We start from the raw sequence: 25,582 nt of genomic DNA, 5'->3' as shown, positions 1-25,582 counted from the left end.
TGAATCTCAGCCATCCGTGGCGTCATGTAGTTAGTTTTATAGGGAAAAAACTCTAAACTTCACGAAGTAGGCTAATTATTTCATATTTTAATCTCTGAAATTGCTTGGGGAGTTAGAATACTAGAATAAATCTCTGCTGATAAATGATCAGACAGAGAGTCAGTAAAAAAAAGTAAAAAATGTACGATAAATGAATTTGTCACATGCTTCAGCAATTTATCATTCATTTCCATAATTAATCACAAAGCTCTGAAATATATTGTATTCATATCGTCTCTGTTCATACACCCACAGCAAGTGGCATAGTTCTGTGAGCTTATCTGTGTGGTTCAGAATTAAGGTAAAAATCAAAAGAAAATTTCAAGCAACACAGGAATTTAGAGACCATGAAGCATAAATAAAACCGAAAATCAACCTCTGAATCTTTTTTGCCTTCCTATAGCCTTGTATGAGTTCACACAGCTCTGGTACATAGCGTGGAAAGCTCTTGCAATTTATGCTCTAGAGGAATATTGTGCTTTTCTTTGTGTCGTTTGCCAGCCGCTCCCTGACACACAGTACAATGGCAATCCAGAGTCAGTGGGTTACCGGATAAAGTTCTGGCGTGTGGATCTGCAATCTCCCACCCTGATGAAGGTTATTAATGACCGATTGGAAAGAGAGTACACAATTGAAGGTCTGGAGGAGTGGACAGAGTATGAACTGCAGATCCAGGCTTTCAATGCCATCGGGGCAGGACCATGGAGCGATGTAGTGAGAGGTCGAACGCGGGAGTCTGGTAAGTCAAAGCACCATGTCTGCTATGAAGGACACATCTGAGAACTTCAGTATTTTCTGCCCTTTTATTCAGCTCTTCTCTTTTTTCCCTCGCTTGTTGATCCATTAAATCTAAAATGAAAGCAAAACCTGTAATCTCTAGATGCACTGAAGGCAAAAACACATGTAGACGTTTGGGGGAGTTATTTATTTTATTCCTAGACTGCTTTCATGTATAAACCTGCTAGTTATTTATTTAAAGCAAACAAAACAACCTCTCCCCATTCCTGCCCCCCATTTGGCAGCAGTGCAGACAACACAACAAGCAGCTGGCATACAGCCTTCTCTGGCTGAGCTGGTCTCTTGTGCTTCTGTCCCTCCCTGAGCATAGAATGGTTTGGGTTGGAAGGGACGTTAAAGCCCATCCAGTTCCAACACCCCTGCCATGGGCAGGGCCGCATCCCATTAGACAGCCTACTCAAGGCCCCATCCAACTTGGCCTTGAACCCTTCCAGGGAGGGGGGCATCCACAACTTTCCTGGGCCCCTCCTGATACCCCATTACCCTTCATTCTTCCCCTTTCTGTCTCTGCCTTCAGGCTGGGACAGATTTTTTTCTCTATCATGATTATGTGAAATTTCATTTTGAGCACTAAATATTAAAGGGTACAAGTTATTTTAGAAAGCTGATTAGCCATATAAAACCAAAATAATTATATGAGCTCTTGATGGAAACTGCCTTCTGAGATTTTGTATACGAGACTATATAGACCTAGAGCACAGGTACTGTATTGTCCTGCTGAATTGTCCGTACTAGCATAGAGTCTTCAACCTTCAGAAGCAAACTCTCGGTCTTAAGCAACGGTAAACTATTGATAGCTTAGGAGCTACAGTAAAGACATATCTTGAAAAGCTGCTCTCTAGCCATTAGCTTCCACAAAACTGTTTCAAAACCTACACTGCATACACTCAATGAATTAAAATTTATATTGCAAGTGAATAACAAATTGGATGAGATATAGTTTAAAAGTTCAATAATAAAAGTTCTTTGTGACCTGTATTTAGACAAGGTTCAACACTGATATTTTTTCTTCATATTTTTTCCTATTTTTCTTCATTAAAAATGTTTTGGAATTCAGTCCTGTGCATACCATACCCCTATAGACACATGTATGCATATCTCTGCAGTCTGTACCACGCAGAGTTACATGGTGGGAAGTGTGAACGTGCTGTACGTGGCAGGATTTGCTCTGCTAGTTCAGATAAGTGGCCTTTGAACTACCCAAGGAGAAGGCTGAACAAAGTCACCCCCCTCTATTAAAGTGTTGCTTTTTGGGAAGTAGTGATTGGAAAGCTATCGCCAGAGGTATTTTAAACAAGGCGTGCTTGTGCTGGGGTTAGAGATAGCATGACCGAGACAAAATAGTTTTGAAGTGTTCTGTATTGTAATAAAAAGATACTGTATTCTCCACTTTTTCCTTTCTGCTGCTCTTCAAACGCTTCTTTTGAAATGTAGTAAATACTAAGATTAGGTGATTTCATAAAACCTAAGGATTATAGTGCTCTTCCTCAGCATCTAAAGATCAGAGGTTACGTATGTATTTGGCATTTTCTCTTGCAGTACTAAAAGAGGGTTGACTTGAAACTGATTGTAGGAGGCACAGAGAAACTGGGATCAAAATAACACAAAGCTGTGATCTAGGCCATAAGGACTCATTTGGATTTTTGTATGTGTTTTCTTTGATACTAACATCTGGTTTCTTGAATACAGCAAGTCTGGGCTCAGACGGTTGGCTATATCTTCTTAAGTTTAGAATGTATAAGAAGTGCTGGCATAGTGGCAAGCCTTGTGAGAGAACTTCGGGGAATCTGCAGTTAGCCTGTATGCACAGTCAAGCAGGGTTGAAATGCAAATAAAGGTATCTAAAGCCAGGGAGAGGGGTCAAAGCATTTTTAGGTCAATCTTCTCAACTATATGAAAATATTCTGTTTATCACTATGTTTTCAAAGTACTTTAAAAGCAGGTGTCCTAAATATTTCTTTTTTTCCATTTGTAGACCAAGAGTCTTAGGGAAGTTGGTTTTTCCTGGTGCTGTGGGTTATAAGCATCCCTCACAGCTGGCAGAGGTGCCTAGGCCAGGATCACATGGTGGTTCATTGGCAGAAATCGCGTTTCTGTGTTTTACACCATCCATGGAGCCCAGGAGGCTAAAGCCTGGGCACTAAATTGGCTCGTGGTATCTAATGGCAGTGTGGCCAGCAGAGTCCAAAATCTTTATTAAAAATAAATTGACACTGGAACGGGTCGCGCAGGGAAGCTGTGGCTGCCCCATCCCTGGGGGTGTTCGAAGCCAGGTTGGATGGGCCTTGGGCAGCCTGATCCAGTGGGATGTCCCTGCCCAGGGCAGGGGGTTGGAACTGGATGATCTTTAAGGTCCCTTCCAACCCTTACTATACTATGAATAAATCTATGCTTGAAGGCTTCTGTTTATTCTGGGATATGTGATCGCATCGCTAATAGCTGAGCACACATGCTGACAATAAAGGAACATGCTGATACAGGTACTCTCTGGTTTCTGAAGCTCTTGGATAGAAAATGTATTGAAACCAAAGAAACTATGAGAGAATAAATGATGCTGTAGGTTTTGGTAACCCAGCTCTGAAAAAGTTGGGAAACCCTAAAATGAAAGTCTGGGATAGGGTAGCAAGCAGCCAGAGGGGAATGAATTAGGATTTTTAAACAGGACAGGTTTTATCAATCCAAAATGTTTTTATAATGTTAGAAATTAAATAACTTGTGAAATTTTACAGTATAAAATAACTGCAGGATAACAAGCTCAGTTTCCTCTCAATAAATTGAAAGTTATGGTAGATACAATATAGAGAAAGCAAGGAAATGCAAAGACCTTTAATGTATTAGAACAGCCTTGGCAGGGCTGCTTCCTTTCAAATGTGCACCCTCTTATTTTATGATTCTATGATTATTTTAAAACAATTAATATCAAATACTAAATTTCCACTTATTAATTGATGTCAGGTGTACAATATGCCACTTTAATTTTTACTTTCAAAAACAGGGATGGATGTTCAGCTAAAATAAGCTTCAAAGATGGAGAGGACCGTTGTATCCCACGATGTAGCTTGCTTAGAAAGCCAGCTTACAGGCTAGCTTATTAAAAGCTGCTCTTGGCCCAGGCAGGGACATAAATCGGCGTCATTTGCTATATATCAAATATGGCTGTGTCAGATGTAGAAAGAGGATGCGTGATCTTAGATGCCAACATGGATAACCTTAAAAATTTGACTTCTTATTGAAGCTCCAGTGTAAAGTACCAGTAACTCTGTAATTTCCTACGTTTGATTTTCTAAAGTACATCATGCAGCTAACAGTTTGCTGGATTGGCTTATCATTTTTTGTTTCCAGTTCATTTTGTTAAAGCTCTGAGATTCATTTGGACACTGTTGCTTGGCTTCCGTACTGTTCTTGAAGGTTACTAATGAGTACTTGGCTTTGGAGCTTATAACAAAGTCCTCAGTGCAACAGTTAAGAAAACCAGCATTAGGGAAGGAAGCTTGCAAAGGAAAGAGGGATCTATATGCTTACACAAGCCACTAATTACTCCCAGCAAACCATAATTTCTTTGAATCAGGGTATCCGGAGCGAGGAGAGAGGTCAGAGAAATGAAGATTACATTTCAGTTCATTCTTAAAAGGTTGATCAAAGTCTGTTACTTGATGAAAGACTTGTGGCAATAAGATTCATAATATCACTTACAGATCCTGCATTCATACATCTGTATTAGAATAAAATTCTCAACATCAATATGAGATCTGGAGAATTAAAGCACACTCAATGAACGCAAGTATTTTTGCCATTTAGGCGATGGACTTAGATTCTTCCCCAGTGAGAAGGGACATTCAGCTGCTCTGGCTGTCGCTGGGAATTAAGAGGAGTCTGGGCTGATAAATCTTCAGATAGACCATTCTCTCCTTTGTTAGCTTTCAAGTCCCCGCGCCAGCAGTGTGATCGTACACACACCTCAAAGCAAGCATGCACGCAGGGCCAGCCTGGGCACAGCCTCCACCTTTTGTCAATCCAGAAACTCTCATGGCTGCTGATCAAAGAGGAAAAGAATTATTTGTAAAATAAAGAAACTTTTTCTTTCTTGAAAGGCTTCAAACCAGATAAAATAAAAATAAATGTGGCTGGAAAGGGCTTCTTTCCTCTACGCATCCTGGTTTCCTGTGACCCACCTCCACCCTTTCTCTCTCCAGAAGTGATTCATGTGGGAGTAGCTCTTTGTGAAGATCTACAGATAAAGTTATGGCAGCTATCCAAAGACATTCATGGCTCCTGGCAATCTATTTTCCTTTAACGTAATTATATCATTGTGGGGGATAAATCTAGGAGAAGATTTAAAAAAAAAAAAAAAAAAAAGCACTTCAGCATTGAAGGGGAAAAAAAATTGGATTTTAGTCTGCTTAGTCTGCTGCAGTGTTGTGTGATGGTGCTCTGTTTCTCATGTCCCAAATAATTGGTAACAGGGAAATTGTTTCAGAAATGACTATCTCTGCGGTTAACCTTGAGTGCACAAGGGGTGGGGGCGGTGCATTTTTTTTTTCAATTTATATTAATTCTGGTGTCATACTCATTATCTCGTTCATGTTGCTAGGAGCTTCAGGAGCTCGCCTTCAAAACAGCAGATCTGTTCTTTCATTCGGACAGCCAGGAAACCATTACTTTTGACAGAGATTTGTGCTCTTTTTTTTTCGTGATATATTCAGGACCTAATCAAGCCTCACTGTCCAGAAGTGTTTGTGCAACGTAACTTGGTGAAATGTTCTCTTGAGGTCTGGCAGGTGCTTCATGCTTTAGAAAAGATTGTACCCTTCAGATGTTGCAAATGCCACGGGGAAAAAAAAAATGCAAAAGGGCAGCATAAAATGTGAACTCTTAAAAATAGCCTCAAATTCTGCTTGCGTAACATCGCACGCTATTAAGCTTGCCTACAAAAGCTTGCAGTTGTATGGTTGTTCTGCAGTGGTTAGAGTTTTAATGGCATGAGAAAACGCAAGATTGCTCTTCTCTCAAGTTAGAGAAAATTACAGTGTTCCTGTGCTATCAGTTCTAATGATGTTTCTAGTTTCATAAGAGCCAATTTTGCAACATAAATGAAGCAGGCATATCTTTCATTTACACCATATCAGTCCCCGAAAATACACCTTGTGTTAATGTATCCGTCTATAATTGATGTATTGCAAATGTTGAGCACTATCACATAATCACAAGGCTTAGAGGTTAAAGAACTTCTTACTGAACTGGGAATGCAATCCAGGGGTTGAAAAATTGTTGCTAACTGTAGACAAGATGATATAATTTCCTTTCAGATAATATAGGAAGCCAGGGTGGCATAAAACTTCATGTTAGAACAGATCGTACCGTAAGATAAACTCCCATTCATAAAGATTTCTAGATTTTGGCATAGGGACATAAAATGTATGGGAAAGAAATACTAGGAGATAGACTTCTATAGAAGTCCAGCAATTTTAACTTGATTCTAATTACTGCAAATATATAAAACTTGAAATTTATTCCTATCTGTCTATATTTACTGTCTGTCTGCAGACTTTGGTTGGTATTAAAAGTTTAGCTCTTTACAAATATGGTGATTTCTGAGATGAACTGGCAAAAAGTTGTGAAGCAGGCTGAAATATAAAGATCTGAATACAGAGAAAAAGGGATTGTCCAGAATCCATTCCAGTTGTTTTGGATTTGAATAGTCCTCTACTGGATCTTGGAACAATCCCAGGCAGATAGGAAGATGGAGCAAAACTGTATGGTACATCTCACCTATTCCTGCTTTTTGGCAATGCTGTATGATTCCAGTTCCCTCTGCTCCTCCTGAAAATGTCTCTGCTGAAGCCGTGAGTTCAACCCAGATCCTTCTGACATGGACTGCAGTCCCTGAGCCCGAGCAGAATGGTCTCATCCTGGGTTACAAGGTATGTAAGTGGCATTACATGCTTACTTAATTTTTAATGCATTGCCTGGCTATGGTTTTGCATTTGTTATTTATTATTCACCTGCTGGATGTTGATTTTATTCCTAAGTCAGCTGGAGAAGATATAGGAATTAAGCTGTTTTTGCGAGGGATGATTGGTGAATATCATCTGAGTTCATATTTTGTGAAAAGGAGGAATCTAAAACATGTACCCCTCTTTTCAGTCCTCGTGTAATGGTCTTTTTTCCATATTTCGTACATTTATTCTGCAGATACTTTTTAAAGCAAAAGATTTAGACTTTGAACCGAAGAGCCAAATAGTGAGAGGTAACCATACTCAGTCTTTCCTGCTGTCTGGCTTGCGGAAATATGTGCTCTATGAGATCCAGGTATTGGCATTCACTCGCATTGGAGATGGAGTCCCCAGCTCTCCTGCAGTTATAGAAAGAACCAAGGATGATGGTAAGTTTACAGATTATTAGAATAAGTATCTTATTTGATCCAACCTTTTAACAGTGCTTTCTTTTAGTGGTAGAAATGTAAACAACAGTCTAAACTAAGGCTATAGGGGCTTAATTTTGGTTAGAATCATAGAATCATAGAACGGTTTGGGTTGGAAGAGAGCTTAAACATCATCCAGTTCCAACCCCCCTGCCATGGGCAGGGACAGGTTGCTCAAAGCCTCATCCAACCTGATCTTGAACACCTCCGGAAATGGGGCTTCTGCAACATCTCTGGGCAACCTGTTCTGGTGCCTCATCACAGTGAAAAATTTCTTGCTAATGTCTCATCTAAATCTCCCCTCTTTCAGCTTGTTTTGGTTTTGTTCTGGTTTGTTTTTTTTTTTTTCAACTTTGAACCTGAAGGACTTGATCCTTACCTGATATAACTCAGCACTTTTCCACTGGTCACAGCCTGAGGATTTGTCAAAACCACAGAAAAACAGTGCCCCATTTCTTCTCTCTCTGTGACTGATGAAGAGGAAAATCCCTTCTAAAATTATACTCTGAAGCTCAATGTAGACAATTTCTATTGAAGACAATTTTTAAAGCCCAATTATAAATTCCTATTGAAGTTCAATCACACTCTAAAAAAAAAAGTAGAGTAATGCAATTGAAAGCAATAAACAAATCTGGGCCCGATTGGACTCAAAGAGAGATATGGAATTTGCAACTTCAGTAATCAATTATCTTTTTTTGTTCCAAAAAGAATAAGACATTGGCCCTGGAAGATGATCATATTGACATCCTTTTGCAACCACCTCCAGTGCTTCCCATGAGCTCAGGGACTCATGGTCATGTGTTGAAGGACCCAAGCGAGCCCCTCACATCAATGCTGCCACATCCATGTGGCGGAAGCATTCCTGCTGATGGGGTTTTGCAGAAATTCAATTAAACTCTTAAAATACTTTTGATTTTGCAGATACTAAAGTTACTTTTAGTTTCATTGCCTTTTCAGTATTAAATGAAGGTTAATATTAGTGTGAAAGGCTTGTGTTTATTGTTCCTAATAAAAATGAGCTGAAATTAAAAAAAAAAAAAAAGCCTGCCTTTTCATCAAATCTTTTCAATAGTAATGGAATAAACATTGGTTTCTACAAGCAACTTCATTAAGGTAATTTGGTTGGACTGAAAGCACATTCAGACTTCTGGCTTAACAAGACATTTTTTATGGAGCGCAGGGAAGGAGGAAGAGCATGCAGGGACAGGAATGGGGGTGGGAAGAGGGACAGCAGCTCCCTGACTCTTTTAAGCCATTATCTAGCACACTGCCTGTGTGGGGACTTGGCTTTTCTTTGAATGGAAACAAAGAGAAATTACTGTTAGCAGAACTCTGCATGGAGATAAAAGGCACTCACTGAAGTGTACATATTGGACTATAATGAGAAATATTTTAAAATGTTTGTTTTAGATAACCCCATTATAGCAGTTTCCTCCTTAAGTGCATGTTGGCAAATGATATAAATTGTTCTTCCATCTCTGTACCCCTGACATAAATATGTTGTGTCTCCTCTGGGCTCAACTTAATTAAAAGTATCGTCAGGGGTAATGCAGGTGGAATTTGTGCTGAAGGGGAAATTTTCCGAATGCTAATGTATGAATTATCATCTCCTTCCCCATGAACCTGGGATGGTCAGTGCAGCCACCAGCCATCTGTACTAATCTGCGTCTCACCTGCCTCAGGTTCTTCTGCTCAGCCTTAAGTGTTTAAAATGCACATGTAAAATCAAAAGGCAGTTCAAAGCTGGGGCTGGTGACAGCGAGAGGAGATATTATTCCATTCTAAGAGGTATGAAACAGATAAAGCTGACATGGAACTCGCTGTAAAGGCAGCTCAGTGACTTGCTTCACAGTATGTAATCAGTGACTCGCGGTGCTGCGGCCAGTTCGCAGGGACTCCCCGCTACGCTGCTGAGGTCAGAGCTCCTTTGTCAGAGCTAAATGCATTTCATAGGTGTGGAAAACACTGTAGGGTGCACTGATTGCGTCGCATTTGGTGTCCATGGGTGCTGGAGGCATTTGGCGATGGACAGGATTCCTCAGAGTGAATTTATATGAGTATGTTCATAGGTACTCCTAACGGTCTTCTCATTGTTGGTGAATACAGCTTGGACTGCCTTCTCTCTAAGGTGAGAAGAGAACCTGTATTCCTCTGATGTGCAATGCTTCCTAGCATGATCTCTGTTTTTCTTTCCAGCCCCTGGGCCACCTGTGAGGCTGGTGTTCCCCGAGGTGAGGCTAACATCCGTACGGATTGTTTGGCAGCCACCAGAGGAGCCCAATGGAATTATTCTGGGTAAGAGGGAGCAGCAAACCCAGAATGAGGAGGAGAGGGCTGGAAACCAGAGCAAGCTCTGGCTGTTGGGCTTTCCTTCCCCTTGCACGTTGGATTAAAAACCACACGTAAGCAAATCTGTGGCTAAACTAAAGAAAATATGTTACTGTCAACTGAGAGACACAGTACCCTGTGGTGAGGAGGAAATGTCTGCCCAGCTCCATGGTGTGTGTTTTCCTGAGCCAGAATTACATGTCATTCATGGCACTGTGTTTGAATTGTCATCTCTCTTCCCATCTGCATTTGGGTTTGTCACCTGTTTGGCTGGGCAACGTTGTTGGGCAGCATGTGTGTAGAGCTGTGGCAGGGAAGAGCTGGATTTTCCTATTCTTCCCCCAACTAACCTTTGCCAGGCATGCCCAACATTTCAGTTTCATGTGCATTTCCATTTTATTGCTTCTTTTGGATAATACTGTCTGACAAGTCACAAGAAGTTAACTCATGTTTGGCTTTTCATCAAGGGAAATAAAGGCAGCAAGGCATGGCAAGCATTTGTGAAAAACCTCCTTAGCTTCCTGCTTTCATAACTCTTGGGTTGCCTTTGCAATGTGTACATCAGCCACTACTTGTACTTAAAACATGAAGACTTTTACAGTGTAAGAATCCATTCTTGCCTCTAAAATTAAAGTAGTTAATAGTTCCCCAGCAATTTTGTGTTCTCTGATGATGTTAAACATATTTTACAGTGGTTCTAGATGGTGAATAAAGATTTGTCTCTTAATTCTGAAATCAGAAGCAAAAGCTTTTGTTTTTTTATCTAGTTATCAGTCTGCCAGGCCTTTCTGCTTCTAATTTCACTGCCATCATGCAGGCTTGTATTCAGTCTTTTAGCAATATTTCCTGAAGCCTTCATTATTGGGTGGAGGATGCCGACTTCGAATGCTTCTGCATTGGTGGCATCCCTTTAAATAAAATATATATATTTAAATAAAGGACCAGTCTTGCATTGTGTTTAAATCTCAAGTCAAGAACTCAAAGTGTTTGTTCAGGTGTTTTGTTTCCCAAAATGGTCCCGATGCCTGAAGGTGCAGGGAAATCATTAGATGGGATCTCAAGGCAGCCGCTGCGGGGATTTTGTGAGCATGAGAATCTGCGTGAAGCTTGGCACTCGTTACCTGCCAGAGACAGAACCACGCAGGGTTCCTCTGCTGCTCAAGGAAGCTTGGCTTCCAGGTTGTCTTGTGAGTTTGATTTGTTGCTTTTTTTTAAGGAACTGTGTGTCCTTGAGCTTGCTCTCAGCAGAGATTGGGATTTGAGTCACAGGATGTGGTTAAGGAGGAAAAAAAGTCATTTGATAGAAATGATGAGAAAGTACAAAAGAGATTTTGCTCTCCCGACTGTGTTCCAATGTCTCATGTTGCTGCACTTTGTCAGCCTTATTTGCTGAAGTTGCAAGCTTGGTGAAGGAGGAACTCTCTTCTATTTTGTTTTTGCACAGTGCTTTCAGCAATGCATCGCTTTCTCAGTCAGTTCTTACTCACTCGTTGCTGTGTTGATGATAAAATCATACAAATGCAGGGTGGGAAGGAGAAGGGAAGGGTGTCCCGTGAAGAATGCTTGGCATACTTAGCATGTAGACAGTTGTCTCTGATGTCTAGAATAGTCTATTCCAAATAACACGTCCCAGAATACTTGATAATCTCCTGACTTGGCTTTTTTGCAACACCAATATTATAACTAAGTAGGTTTATGACCCACTGTTAATTCCTACCCTTTTTCTGCAGTACGCTTCCAGATCAGTCAGTCCCTCTTTTTTATGAACATTAAGCTTTTCCTTTGTAAGTGTGATAATTTGCAGGTGCCTTTATTGAATTTCATCTTACTAATTCCAGACCATCTCTCCTTATCATCAAGATCACTTTAAATTACACTCTTGTCCTCTAAAGGGCTCACAGCCACTCAAAATTGGGTTTTATTTTTGAAGTTTGCAAGTAGACTCATAATTCCATCAGCCAGGTCATTAATGAAAATATTGAACAGAGCCAGACTCATGTCTTATTCTCATGAGACCTTACTTAACAGGTTCTCCCAGTTTGTTAGCAAACTGCTAATAACAACATTTTGACTTTTGATTTCCCAAGTGTTCAAGTGAAAATGTGTAGTGTTTGCCTTGGATTCTGTTTTTCTTGTTTGCTTTTGACAGGACTGCATGCAGCCATGTTAAAGCCTTACTTAAAGTCAATCTGGATCGTATCAACTCTTCCCACCTGGCCAATTACACTGTCAAAATGGAAAATAGATTATTTGATATTTATTATTTGCTCCAGACAAAAACATATTGGCTGTTCGCTGGCACTTTATTGTCCTTATGGTTGCTTGTATATTGACTCATATTTTTTTCCAGGATCTTTCTGGGTATTGAACTTCAGCTTGATTTGTCCATAATTCCTCTGGGTTTTTTCATTCCTCACTTTAAAAGATAGGATACTCTGTTTGCCCTTCTGTAACATTCTGGGATGTCAACTGCCCTCCGTATGTTCTTGAAGATAATCACTAATTATTCAGAGACAGCTCCAGCTAGTTGTATAAGCACTGAAGGGCAAATTTCATCAGGCCTTTCTAACTTGATTATATCTAGCTTAACTACATATTCGTTAACCTGTTCTCTATTCTAGCCTACATTCCTACTTATAGTCTTGTCAGTTTTAATTTTTTTTAAGTACCTAGGTAGGATCAACGTTTTTGTGTGTGTGAAAATGGAGCAATGGAGGCATAAGCCTTCCATTCTTTTCTGTCTCACCTGTCTTTAGCTCATCTTTTCTTCCCAGTGGTCGACTTGTCCTCCTTCTGTCTCTCAGATTTCTAATGTATTTCTAAAATCTTTCTCATTGCCTTTGATGCCCTTTAAGTTATAACTCACTTTTGCACTTTAGCCATTCTGATTTTGTCCCTACATGCTTGTGCTATCTATTTATACACTCCCTTAGACATGTGTCCTGTTTCAACTTTTGTCCAATTTAGTTTTGATTTTTAGGTCATTAGTGAGCTCTGAATGCAAACATACTGGTCTCTTAACATCTTTTGTCTGCATTGGGATAGTTGTACCTTTTCTTTGTCTCTTTTAAACCTGTCGGGTAACCTGAATTCTTTTTTTTTTTTCCCCTTAGAATTCCCTCCCAGGGGAATCTTACCTGCCAGTTCCCCCAGTCCACCTCTTTGAAGTCTATTGTCTTTATTCAACAGTTCTGATTTCTTTATTTTTTTATTTTTTTTTAATAGTAGAAACATTGAGGTTTATAGAGAAAGTAGTTAGCTGCAAATGTCAGGGAGAAAAAGTAAAATTTAGTTATGCTGGGTACTTCTGTGATCCTTCCCAAGAAGTGAGGAGTGCATCAATAATATCTCAAAACAAATGCGTAGCATTCTAAGTAAAGGTTGCAAGTGTGTTTATTTTTCTGTACACCTTTTAACTCTCATTACTGTAATAAACTTTCAGAACAGCATTGTGATGACCCCAGTCAAGTGCACTGAAGTAGAATTATTGGAAAAAAGAAGTTAACATAATTTTGCACCTTGTCCTTCTATTCACTAGTGGGATTGGAAAGAAAAAATACTTGCTTTGCAAGAGCAACTAATGTTCAGAGGCTTTGAACTAATGTTCCTGCTCTGCTAGCTTTGTCCTCTGAGTATACAAGCACCTTTGCAGCTAACATTTTTGTAATCTATATCAAAACATGTTCCAGCATTTCAGAGAGAGATTAGCAGGATGAAATACTGGCAGGCACCAAGAGGGAAAACCACTTGTTTGTTTGTTTAAATATTTTACTCTGGAAGACTGTTAGATATTTCCATTTCTCCTTTTGGGAATGTTACAGCAACCATCTGAGGCTTCATTCCATCATCTTCATTCCATCATTCCATCATTCCAGCATGAACCGAGCTGCACTCGGTTCAGCTGCACCCAATATAGTTCCATCAAATACTATTAAAGAAAAATGGTGCGTTAATATGCGTATGTGTACTAATAGCTACAAGCTCCCCCTAAAAATGAGAGCTCAACCAGCATCCTTCCAGGCCCTGGTTGGTATTCCTCGTGATATCTTTGTATTTAGCATTTACCTGAAGCTTATTGGGAGAGTGTAAGAGCTTCACTCAGAATTAGAACCAAAATTGGATGTAATCCATGTTTGCAAATTCATATTTTGATCCTAGGCTGCATTTGCACACCCTCTAGCCCTTAAACAGATAAGCAGTAGAATCAACAGACTGGATTGCTGCTCCACTAGGCAGACCGTAACCTCCCAATATCATTTGGCTTTCCCTAAGTTCTGTGACAAATTAATAAGTGTTTGTATCTCTGCTGCACCGTGGCCTGCACGAACGGGTGCTGTCAGTTCTGAAAGGCTTTGTATGGTGATGAGCTTGAAAGCTTTTTTATATTCATGATGTGTTGTCATCTTCCTGTCTGTTTGCTTTGGGGAATCCAGTGGTTGTGTTGCAGTGACCTAACATTTAACAGGCAGTTCAGATTTGGCATTTATTGAGTTCAGAAAGCGTAGCTCATGAAACTGTCTGCTGTTGTGCGAAAAATACTTTAGAAGATGCTAATGCAAAAATAAGCCTAGTTTCAGTGAATAAATAAGCTTCTGAAGAGTTGATCTTTTAGAGCTTTCTTTATGCTCTTTTGGCCTGGTGAACAGCAGAACTCCCAATAGCAGAAGAAATTTGGGATCTAATACAGTATGGGGGAAAAAAAAGAAAAATTGAGAAAACTATATTAATCATTGTTATTGACCATCCAGATACTTCAGTAAGATATTCCTTTCCCAAAAAATTTTGCTCTGATCGCCTTTTAAAGATTTTACTTTCACTCATAAACTTTTTATTTTTTATCTAAAATATCTGCAACATTTTATTGTTGTAATCTTATAAGGGAAGGAAGCTTCCTTATTCCTCCACTGCAGCAGCTGCAGTTATTGCCTCTTATAGCCCTCGAGCATACATTAATTTCTCTTTGAACACTTTCCATTTACCTCTATTGATTTGCCTTGTTTGATTTCACTTAACATTTCCTGTCTTCTCCCATCCCTTGTTGCTGAAATTCATCAACTTAATAATTCTATCTTTTTGATCTTGCATTAGCCCTAATTATTATCCAAGCTGTAGTTTAAATACTGTGCCTTCTGTGCCACTCAGAAAAAAAGAAAAGCGGTGCTTTCTATGCCAGTATGTACCCTGGCTGTCCCAAACTCTCTAATAGGAGAAGGTGATGTAGGGATCAAAATTAAGATAGTGGATATGTCTCAAGTGGATTGTAGGTTCAGTAAAAGTGAGCTGAGTTCAGGTGCAGAGGCTGAGTATGTACCTTTGAATCAGACCGAGGGAAGTGTTAAGTTTCTGAAGAAATCTGGAAGGGTGATGGCTCTGGTTTCCTAAACTGCACAATATCTCCAGGAAAATAGATATTTACCCAGACTGTCAGCCAACACAGCAGATGTAGGAGAGGACAGTGAGGGCTGATACTGTTTTTCGCAGGGATGCATTGAAAGGGAGTTGGCGGAGCCTGTCAGAGAGACAGGCTGTGACAAGTGATTTCTTCTTTCTCATGGCTAAATTAGATTTACACCAGCCAAGGATCCACTCTTGTGTAAGTTATTATAATGGCCTAGATACATGGGTGTTCCTTTGCCTAATCTGAGCATGTTTGTAATTGGCTTTCCCGCACAAGTACCACCATTTAGCAGTAAATAGTTATCTTTCTATTCCCTCCTTACATTTTAACTACATTTTATATTTCACAAAGGTTTAGAAAAGAGAAGAAATTGCTCGACAAGAACATGTCCCAGATATCATACTTATCTTTTAATAACTAGATAAATCAACTTTTCTGTTCTTTTAATGTTCTCTGTTTCCCTCCAGGTCTTATTCTTTACGTCTTATGTCCCTTTATCAAACTTCTTTAGCCTTCTTAGTTGCTTCTTCCTTCATCTTTACTGCTGCTGTAAAGATTTCCCCAGTGCTTTTCTTTGACTATTTTCCCCCCTAATTAAGATCCTGCGCTGGGGTTTTCACTCCTGCATTCTTCACATCTGTATAAACAGGAAAGATTGTAGTATATTGGTTCCTTCTCCTTATTGCTGTCTGTCTGTGGACTTTAAAAAAGATCAAAATGTTATAGTATTAAAGCTACAGAAATACTTTGGTGAAATATATTGCACCAGTAATGGGAGAGCTGGTGCTATGGATAAAAGTAGGTAGAATGCAGGTGGAAAAATGAAACGTTGGAAGTGGAGGACCCTAAGACTTTGCTGGGATCTAATCATGCTCAGGAGCTCTCAAAAATCAGGCCACTTTTTATCTGGTAGAATAGAAGAAACTGTTTGGTTTGGAAGGGACGTACAACAATCATCTAATCCCACTGCCTGACTGCTTCAGGGCGGACCAAAAGCTGAAGCATGTTCTTAAGGGCATTGTCCAAATGCCTCTTAGACACTGACAGGCTTGGGGCATAGACCACCTCACTAGGAAGGCTATTCCAGTGTTTGACCACTTCTTCTTTTTGGTGAAGAAATACTTCCTAATCTTCAGTCTCAGCCTCCCCTGGCACTGCTTTGAACCATTCCCACTTGTCCTACCACTGGATCCTAGGGAGAAATTCTCAGCGCCTCCCTCTCCGCATCCTCTCCTCAGGAAGCTGTAGAGGGCAATGAGGTTGCTCCTCAGCCTCCTTTTCTCAAAATAAAGAAGGACCAAAGTCCTTAGCCACTGCTCATAGGATATGCCTTCCAGCCCAGTCTAGCGCTCTCCCCCCAGCTGTGAAAATGTGGCTGTAGGAATGTGTGACAGAGCAACTGCTGTGATGTAGGAGAGGACCCCAGACTGCAGGAGGTGAGACCGCTCAGGCACTGGGAGCCTTTTTGCTGCTGATGCCCGTTTTCAGATGCAGGTGCCCAAGGCGCTTTAAAGGTCTTCAGTGAATCAGGTCTGTACCCAAACCTGTTTGTAACAACAGCGGGCAGGAGCTCAGACCAAAGCCACAGGTGCTTGGAAAGGCCAAGTCACTCTTGAAGGTGTCTCTACAATCGAATCTGTTCCGTGTGAGGCAGCTCTGGCTGTTGCCCCTCATCCCCTAGCAGCTGCCGAAACAAAAAGATCAAGGAAATGCTGGTGCATCGTCAACAGCACTGTGAGAGTCAGCACACCAAAATTAACACCATCTGTATCCCAATTAAATTCCACTGTTTGTGACAGCGTGCACCACACGCAAGTATGGCATTCATTCAAGAGAGTGCAGGAACTCTGTGCCTTCTCTGTGAGTGGGCATGTGGCAATTGTTGTTTAGTCACACTGGGAAATAAATGTCATTGATTTTATCTAATAGCCACAGGTAAAATAAAAACCTCAGTTTTTGTGCACTGACCTTCATGAACAAAGCACGCCAGGTTTGGCTCCCTTTGTTCTTGTTCCAGCCAAAATGTGGTGGGGTTCAAACTCCAGCTGGGATATTGGATCCAAGAGAAAGAGATGGTCTCAGGTGCTACAGACCCCTCTGTCATTCAGAAGATGAGCAGAGGGTTGGCAGAGTCGTGTCACGACTGTTTCATTTTCAGCTGGTTTGATTTGGATTTGTTGGCTGCCCTCTGCCCTGTATAACTCCATGAAGCGTTTAATCATATGCCTGTATTCAGCTTGGGCAGTAAAACCCCACACCAGTTCTGGTATTAATTGATTTTGGAAGTCAGCAGCTGGACTCAAAGTTACCATCGAGCTCCAGAAGTTAGAGCCTGATTCAGTTGCTGGGTTTGCAGAATGGATTTGAACATTTGGCAGCTCCTCTTTGGGGGACAGTTGTTGCTAGTGGTGCGTGAGAACTCTGGAAGCCCTCCTTTGCACAGTTGGATCATTAATAATACAGGCTAAACTGTGAACTCCTAATTGTCAAGCAGGTTGGAATGGGGGTTGTCACTTACAGGCGTCAACAAAATTGATTATTAAGTGCCGCATGGTTGAAGCAGGACCTCACAGCTTGCAGGCTTCTTCCTTGGGCTGTGGGCAAGGGCAGCAGAGTTGAACGACAGAAGCAGGATGCTTTTATTGGCAATTCTGGCACTCTCTGTACATTTACAGGGGAGGGGGAGAACTGAGAAAGAGGCAAGTGCAAAAAGCAGGAGGAAGCCTTTACTTGGGCAGTAGGAAGGCTGTGTGGTTTGGGCAATCCAGCTGCTCCTCGGCTGAAAAACCTGTAGTTTAAACAAGTGCTGAAATTGTGAGAGGGCAGAACAGCCTGAATGTGTGTGCGTACGTGGGCACGTGTGTGGCAGTGGAAAGTTGAAATAGAAAGTGTTGCCTTGAACTGGCTTAACCAGGTGAGATTCATTGCACAGACTCTATTTGTTCCATTACCTTTCCAAATAGGAAAGATTAAAGTGTTTTTTTTAATCTTATTGGTGTAAAGGATAGAAAGTGAAATCTGTTTCCTGGTAGATAGTACACAGTAGACCCTTGTGTGCACCAGTCTGTAATTTGCCTCATAAGGTGCAGTGCCTGACTGGGGAAGGTCTGCCATATCACAGTGTTATGGCATTAAAGGTAATAAACTCCTTTGTTTGGATCTTAGATAAGTAATTATGATAAGTTAATAGTTTCTAGTCGCTGCTAGAAAGACATCCTAACCCTTTTTCTCTCTCTCTTGTTGATGCTGTGGTTTCAGGGTATCAGATTGCCTATCGTCTGGCCAGCAGCAGCCCTAACAAGTTCACGACGGTGGAGGTTGGATCAACAGTCAGGCAGTTTACTGCTACGGATCTCACCCCTGAGTCGGCATACATCTTCCGGACATCTGCCAAGACCAGGCAGGGCTGGGGAGAGCCTCTGGAAGCCACAGTGATTACAACAGAAAAAAGAGGTAATGCTTGCAGCCACAGGTTGAGGTACTGTCTGCTGCCTGCCTGGGAGCGAGTGCTGCGCTTAGGGGAATTTTAATAACAGGCTACAGCCTGTACACCTCTTCCTTGTTGCCCCATAGACCTGCCCCAAACCATAGCAACATCATGATTTGAGAAACTTGGTGAGCAAGACAGACTTTTACGAGACACAGTTCTTCTAACCTGCTGGGCTGTTGGAGATTGATTTTCCCATCAGCTGCTATATTGGCCATACGCAGCCTCCTTCTGCAGTCAGATCCTTTTTTCAGCTCTCTCATTTTCTAGAAAGATTGCAATCTTAAGAAAGTAAGTGATGGATGAACTGTATTGATTAAGGAATGCAAAATGAGAGGCGGAGATCTTGCAAGATTTCTCCATGGCTCCTCCATTGTCCCTCAGTCCTGACCTAATGTGTTAGTAATTACTGTGGCCTTTCGCAGCTACACACGCGAGCAGAGTGTTTGCATCTGGATTGCCCAGAATTGTTCTGCTTCTTGCATCAGCTATAAAATGGTTATTTGCATTCTGAAACCCCAATAAAATTCTGTTCTATAGGGAACCTACTTGAAGAAAGCAGGAGTTACATGTGTATAAATGAAACCAGATGCTTAGATACCAAACATTTTAAAACGTGAAAGACATTTCAGGTATTACAGAACCTGCTCTGCATCATTGCTTGTTTCTAATGCTTTTGGCTCAACTACTTAATTCTCCAGCTTAGAACAGATTTCTAGAGCTGCCCGTTAGAAAAATTGTATTTTCTACTTCTGTGTGAAGATTTTTATTTTTTTTTACATTCAGAGTTAAATAGAATATATTGGTAGAGGACAGGAGTGTGGGCTTTCCTTGTACCATATGCCACGTCCCACCGCAAAGCACTTATCTGGTCTCTTGAGCTGGCAAAGTCAAAACTAGCCAGGGTGATTTTACCAGCATCACTTCCTTGTGCGTCAGTGGATTTTTTTGCCACGTGCCGCTCGGACCTATTGTGCTGTCTGGATATTGGTATTTAAGAAAACTTCTCCTTCAGAAATTCAAAACATGCAACTTCAGTGATTTATAAAAGTCGTAGTTTAGAGAGAAGCACACTTCAGCAGGTAACTAGGGCAGACCTCTGTAGACGCCTTGCAGTATTGTCGGCACTTTTGCATGTGCTTGTGTGCCTGGTCTTGGCTCTTGCCCAAGTCTTGCACTATAAGACAACCAATTCTATTTACTTTTAGTTCTTAAAATGTGCCTTCTAAGCTATCTCTCATTTTAAGTCCTTTCTACACCCTGCAAATCATTTGGTATAAGGACAAGGATTTCCCACGCTATTTGCCCACAATATCTTCCTTATTATTTTCCTGTAACACTTCTAAGAAGAGAGGATGTTCACCTGGTGTTCAGCCACCTGACCCGTAGGGTGCATTTCAACTACTTTTGACCTGTCTGATTGGTGTTAAAATTCCCACTGCCATAGCTCTCTGGGTCGTCTGCAGCCTTCCCAGTGTATAACAGCGCAGTCTTCAGATAAAGAACATCCAGAGCTGGATTAGGAATCTTCAAGTACCTCTGCCAAAGAGACTGTCCGTCAAACTGATTTATCAGCAAAATGTTTCTTCCACTCCTCTCTGGCTGCTGTCAAAGTTGAAGTTTAAAGTCCAATGCATGGAAGTTTCAAAGGAACCCACCATGCCAAATAAAGTGAAAACTCGAAGCCTAGAGCCTCTCCTTTTCAATAAAATGTACTCAGGTTTCCCAGACCATGCACAAGCTGTTGCTGGATACACAATAGCTCAAGGCAAAACTCCCAGCTCGGCTGGAGGAACACTGATCCCTTGTTGTTATCAGTGCTTTAGGGTTATCTTGAATAGGCAAGTGGTGTGTAAAAGGAACCCTTTCTCTTTTTGATGGATGGCTCTGCTGTGTCTCTGTGCATGCTATGGAACCGTGTCCCAGGGCACTGAGATTTAACTGAAGTGATCCCATATGTAACGTGTAGAGAGAAAAATATGTATCCTCACATCAGCAAGATTGATATGAGGAGATGATAAAGAAATTTATTCGGTGCAGCTGTTCTGCTAACAAGTAAATAAACAAACAAACAAACCCCAAACTCATACACATGACAATAAGTATTCTAGAGTGAAGAAATATTTAACATGCATTAATAAAAGTACAATTAATATCCTTGTAGTCCTTGATGCTAAGGTAGCCAGGCACAAAAATTCCCTTAAAAATTTGCAAATTTGGTCACTCTTGTCCTTTTAAATTCCTTATTCCTTGGATAATCCCAATATAAATCTTTATGTTTTACAATGATACCTGTGATTTACAGATCTCAGGTTGTATTATATTTTGTATTATAGGTTCTTTCTACAGGTGTATCCAGAGGTTCTTCCATAGTGCTTGGAATCAACACAGAGGCATGGCACCTTTCGGAATGCTTAACACCAGTGATCAGGGCAGAACTGTGCCAGAAGATGTAAATATAGTGAGAAATTAAAAGGAGTCCATTGAGTCATACAGCCTGGCCGTACATTCCTGCACAAATGGCTCACCTTAGCATTTGCTTGTGGCTAAACTCCAATAAATAAACTCTTTATACTAATGGTTTTGTACAAACCGTCAGGAAGAGTATATCTTGCAACACAGGAGATTTTAAGATCTCCCATTAGCAGCAGAAGGAAACCCAATCGTGGGAGACTGACTGCAAGATCTGACCTGCCCAAAACTGCAAGCTGGTTCAAGCTTATCAGCAGAGAGTATTAAATCCCTGCACGACACTCGCTTCCTCTGATAGAATAACCCTGAATACCTGTCTCAGCCTGTCAGTGTAAGGCATTGACCTTTTGCATTGTACTCAGGCTCTCAGGCTGCTGGCACCGAGGGCTTCCTCCAGCTAATAGCTTACAAATCTTTGGGCACTGATGTCAGCAAGAGGACGCTGCAGAGAAATGCCAAAACATATAGGAAATGGTTTTCGGGGATGGCAGGGAAATGACGTGCTCGCCATACAGAGCTGCAAGGAAGCATGCAGGCAGGGGTGTGTTTATGGAAACAAGTGCTGATGAAGTTGAATTGAATTGCTTCTCAAAAGCAAGTCACTGCGGTGTCTCCAATCAATTTCTGCTTTATTACATGCCACACATTTTAATCAGAATCAATAATCTTCATGATAAACAATTAAACAATTATTCCTCACTCTATAGCATTTCTCTATTGAAATCGATGGAGTGTGGAGACAAAGTGACGGGAAAGGAGATCTATATTGAAACAGTTGGGGACTGGCATGCTTACACCTGCATTACCATTCCCTGCTTCATCGAGAAGGTGTATGGTTAATTACTCTGGAGAGATCTCCCTCAGCATTGGCACTGGCTGGTTTGACTTTGCAGGTTCAAGGTCAGAGTATATGGAGGGAAAAAGAGAGGAGCTCTGGAAGTGAACTGCAGCAGGTACTCAAGCTCCAAGCTGGGTTTGGAAGCAGCAGCAGGAGCTGCTGATGGCTCCTGGTTCTTTGCCAGAGAGAGCTGGTGCAGGAATTCAGTATCAGCTGTAAGACATCCTCTGCTACCCACCAGCCTGTTCCAGCTTCATCCCTTCCTCTTCTTCATGCCCTGGCTGGGGAGCAGCTAGGGAAAGAGGATGCTGTGTGGCAAAGAGAAAACATCGTCCTGTGGAACCAAGTAGTAAGCACAGGTTAAAAAGCGAGCAGGCAAATCCTGTCAAAAGAGTCATCGCAGCTGGAAGGACCGCTGAGTTTCATTGAAGACCAGCTTGGTTTCCTTGGCTGCTGGTCCTAGTGCTTCTTCCTTAATCTGCCCGGCTAAGACCCCTCTGCCTAGTTTGAGGTCTGTTGCTAGGAAAGTGTATATTCAATGGTGACCTTTTATGCAGGGAGATAAGAATTGTGTTTACTGCTGCTCTTTGCAGCAGAAGGTTAGGGAATGAGATGGCTTTCCTACTTCATGGGATAAATCTGCAAGTTCAAACTCCTGTGGCATTACCACTATGAAAATCCGATCAGGCTGCCACATTTTATGTTAGCTTGTACTTCTTCTCAAAGCAGCACCAAATTTTGGTTTAATTGCAGAACGACCAGCACCTCCCAGGCAGGTGATGACACCCCAGAGTGATGTGTCATCACGGAGTCTGCTGTTGAAGTGGGTCCCTGGAAGTGATGGATCTTCACCAATAAGATATTTTACAGTACAAGTGCGAGAATTGCCGAATGGAGACTGGCAAACCTACTCCTCTTCCATCAGCCACGAGGCAACATCCTGCATTATTGAAAGGTACCGTATGATCCCAGGCTAGCATAGAAATTCCCACACTTTTCACTTCCAACAGTCAAGAAGCCAAAGCGAGCATCACTTCTGCTTCATAGTCTTTTTGAGGGAGAGAGTTTAAGTGTGGTTACCTATCCCGTTTTAGAAGTGGTGTTATGAGCAGCAGTTGAGAGATTTGCTGAAGGTCATGCAATAAATCTAATTAAAGTTGGATTGCAATGCATCTTTTTGAAGCCCTTCCTGAAAGCTCAGCATGGGAGATAAGGCTACTTAGGCTAAACCATACGTAGCTACACAATGCTCTGCAAAATATGACTAATTAAAAAAATCTTTTCAGTAGTGACTGCTGTTAAAATCCACTCTCAATGCTGCATTGCAATTATCTCTATATAAGCTTTTCCAGATGAAACGCGAACCATTTTTATCTGTATTTTTCATACTGAAGTTTATAGATAGCATCGGAATGTTTAAACTTTGTTATTCAGGATTCATTATATCCTCTGCGACACTGTTGTAATTAAACTCCTTATAACATCTGTGAAAGCAATTGAATATCTTTGGGAAGGTACTTGTTTTGCTGTCCATTTCCTTTATTGACCAGCTACTATAAATCAGATTATTTCTGAAAGGCTGTGTGCTTTTGGAGATTCAAGCATTCAAAGCATTCAGATACAGTTTTTCCAGCTCTGTTATAAAACCATGAATGGCTATAGTATATGGCAGCTCGCTGGTCATGTGCCAGAAGATACAGCTACCTCATTATCCTTTCATACGACTGTGCGGGAAAAAGAAAACTTGACAATTATAGTTACAAATACAGACCTGATTTTAGAGGTGTTAAACCCACCTTGAATTATACCCAGTATCTTCCCAGTCAAAACCTGTAAAATCAAAAAAGCAACTATATCATTTAGACTTGGCATTGGCATTACTGAAAACAAAAGATCAAGAAGATGTTTGAGCTGCTATAGGTAACGGTGTCCTAATAGGGTGGCACTACTAAAAAAGATTTTGTCTCCTGCTTGCTAGAAGCATTTTCCTGTGAAAGTCTGAAAGAGTAGCACATGTGGGACACGAGAACGCTGCCCATCAGAATGCATTATCCCTTGATGTTTAATCATTCCTTACAAGTAACTACTTGGGTTTGTAGTCAGTGTTACATCTGCCAGCTGATGGCTAGACACTACCAATTAATTAGCTAAATCCCCTGTAACTTAGAGCTCTGCATTTCTACCCTCTGCATGTGACTCGAAAGGCAGCCTCCCCCACACCTTCCCCTGCCAAGCCAAGACAGAAGAATCTTTGTGAAGGTTATGTCAGCTGGAAATCACTCTTTGCATATCTTAAAGCACCGCATAGATAAAGGAGCTGCAGGGAACCTGTTGTTACTGTCTTTATTAAATAATCCAGGTAATGGCATTAATTTGAAATCCAGTAGGAATAAAACGCACTGATCAAGCGGTATGGTCTACAGGATTAGTCAGAAGGCTTCCGATATGAATTCCAGCGCCTGCTGTGCACTGGCTGACCCTGGGCACATTTCCTGCCTCCTCTCTACCTGTCATCCCCATCTGTGCACGGAGGATGAGCCGACCCACGGGTCTGTTCTGAGGGGAGCTCAGGCAAAGCACCTTGAAAGCCAGGTTTTTTGTAGCCATACAAAACTCCAGTAACAGCACATCTTGTCCTTTCCAACAACCCCCAGTCATACGCTGCCTCGTGAACTGCAACTGTTTTCTGGAGCCCGATTCAGCTGTGAGTCCATGCATGTTTTCAGGGACTTGAGCCAATGGGAATCTGAGAAGATGCTGGTAGTAGCAAGGGTGCAAACACCCCCGCGTCCTGAGGAAGGTGAGGGAGGCTACAAAGAAAAGGCAGTGTGGGGAAAAGACAAACTACGCTATTTACCAAAGGGCAGGTGCTCTGTAGAGGCTTGTTCTAAGGGAAGTTGGGACGATGTGGGGAGATTTCATCACTCAGCCTTATTTTTTACATTCCACAGCTTGAACCCGTTCACCTCTTACAAGCTGCGTGTGAAAGCAACCAACGACATTGGAGACAGTGACTTCAGTGCAGAGACTGAGGCTGTCACAACTCTGCAGGATGGTAAGTGAGGAGGAGATGCACGCTGGGGGCATCACTGTGGGATGGATGCTCCCCAGTGCTCCTGGGTTTCCTGAACCCATTGCCATGTGTTCTCCTGTGGGACAGAGCAGTGAAAATTCAACTTCCAATGCAGTTTTGTTCATAGGAGATTGATACAGGTAGTAATGAGACGTGGCTGAATTAATAACAGGCAGCCTTAAGTGTCCTGCTGTGCCCTCTGATAATGAATCATACTTTCAGGAGTCTCGAAATGGAATTAAACTCCGTTTGATTGGCTTCCAAACTCTGCGCTAACCATTATCTGTGCAGAAATTGAATAATTTACAAGAGATCATTAAAAATAAATGTAGAACCATGCATATATTTGAAGAAGTTTCTTCAATTGTTTTCACTCACAATCCACATCAGTCTGCAATATGGCAAAATTGCTGAGGTATAAGTAAGAAAGAATCTGAAGCTCCTGGAAACATGAGCATTTAATCCTGCAGATCAGGGCTAATAAACTGTGAATGACATTGACAGGGCTTTTATTTTTAGCCTTAGAGATCAGCTTCTAATTCCTTGATTGTATAAAGTCAATGCCTGAATGCAGAAGTAGCTTGAATGTCTTGAATGGAGAAAGGAACTCTGCAAAGTGCAAAAAAAGCATCAGTATTTACCCTCAGCCTGGGAAATGGGATAATATTGGCTATACATACACACATATATATATATGTGGTGCTAGGAATTAGCCAGTATTTTATACC

The 25,582-nt window shown here is 41.3% G+C and overlaps 1 protein-coding gene across 2 annotated transcripts in view; it reads left to right on the top strand.

Annotated features, from left to right (window-relative positions):
• SDK1 (sidekick cell adhesion molecule 1) overlaps positions 1-25,582 on the top strand; it is a 405,082-nt gene that overhangs the window by 320,993 nt on the left and 58,507 nt on the right. For both annotated transcript variants that reach the window (XM_054080680.1, XM_054080679.1), the window contains exons 25-31: positions 541-778; positions 6,643-6,758; positions 7,030-7,219; positions 9,455-9,553; positions 18,243-18,437; positions 22,535-22,736; positions 24,733-24,836. In XM_054080680.1, the coding sequence (XP_053936655.1) occupies positions 541-778; positions 6,643-6,758; positions 7,030-7,219; positions 9,455-9,553; positions 18,243-18,437; positions 22,535-22,736; positions 24,733-24,836 (1,144 nt within the window). The remainder of the gene's footprint in view (positions 1-540; positions 779-6,642; positions 6,759-7,029; positions 7,220-9,454; positions 9,554-18,242; positions 18,438-22,534; positions 22,737-24,732; positions 24,837-25,582) is intronic.

Source organism: Cuculus canorus, chromosome 15, assembly GCF_017976375.1.
Source record: "Cuculus canorus isolate bCucCan1 chromosome 15, bCucCan1.pri, whole genome shotgun sequence".
Lineage (NCBI taxonomy): Eukaryota > Metazoa > Chordata > Aves > Cuculiformes > Cuculidae > Cuculus > Cuculus canorus.
Note: the sequence above shows the minus strand (reverse complement) of the source record. Positions and strands in the feature narration are given on the sequence as shown.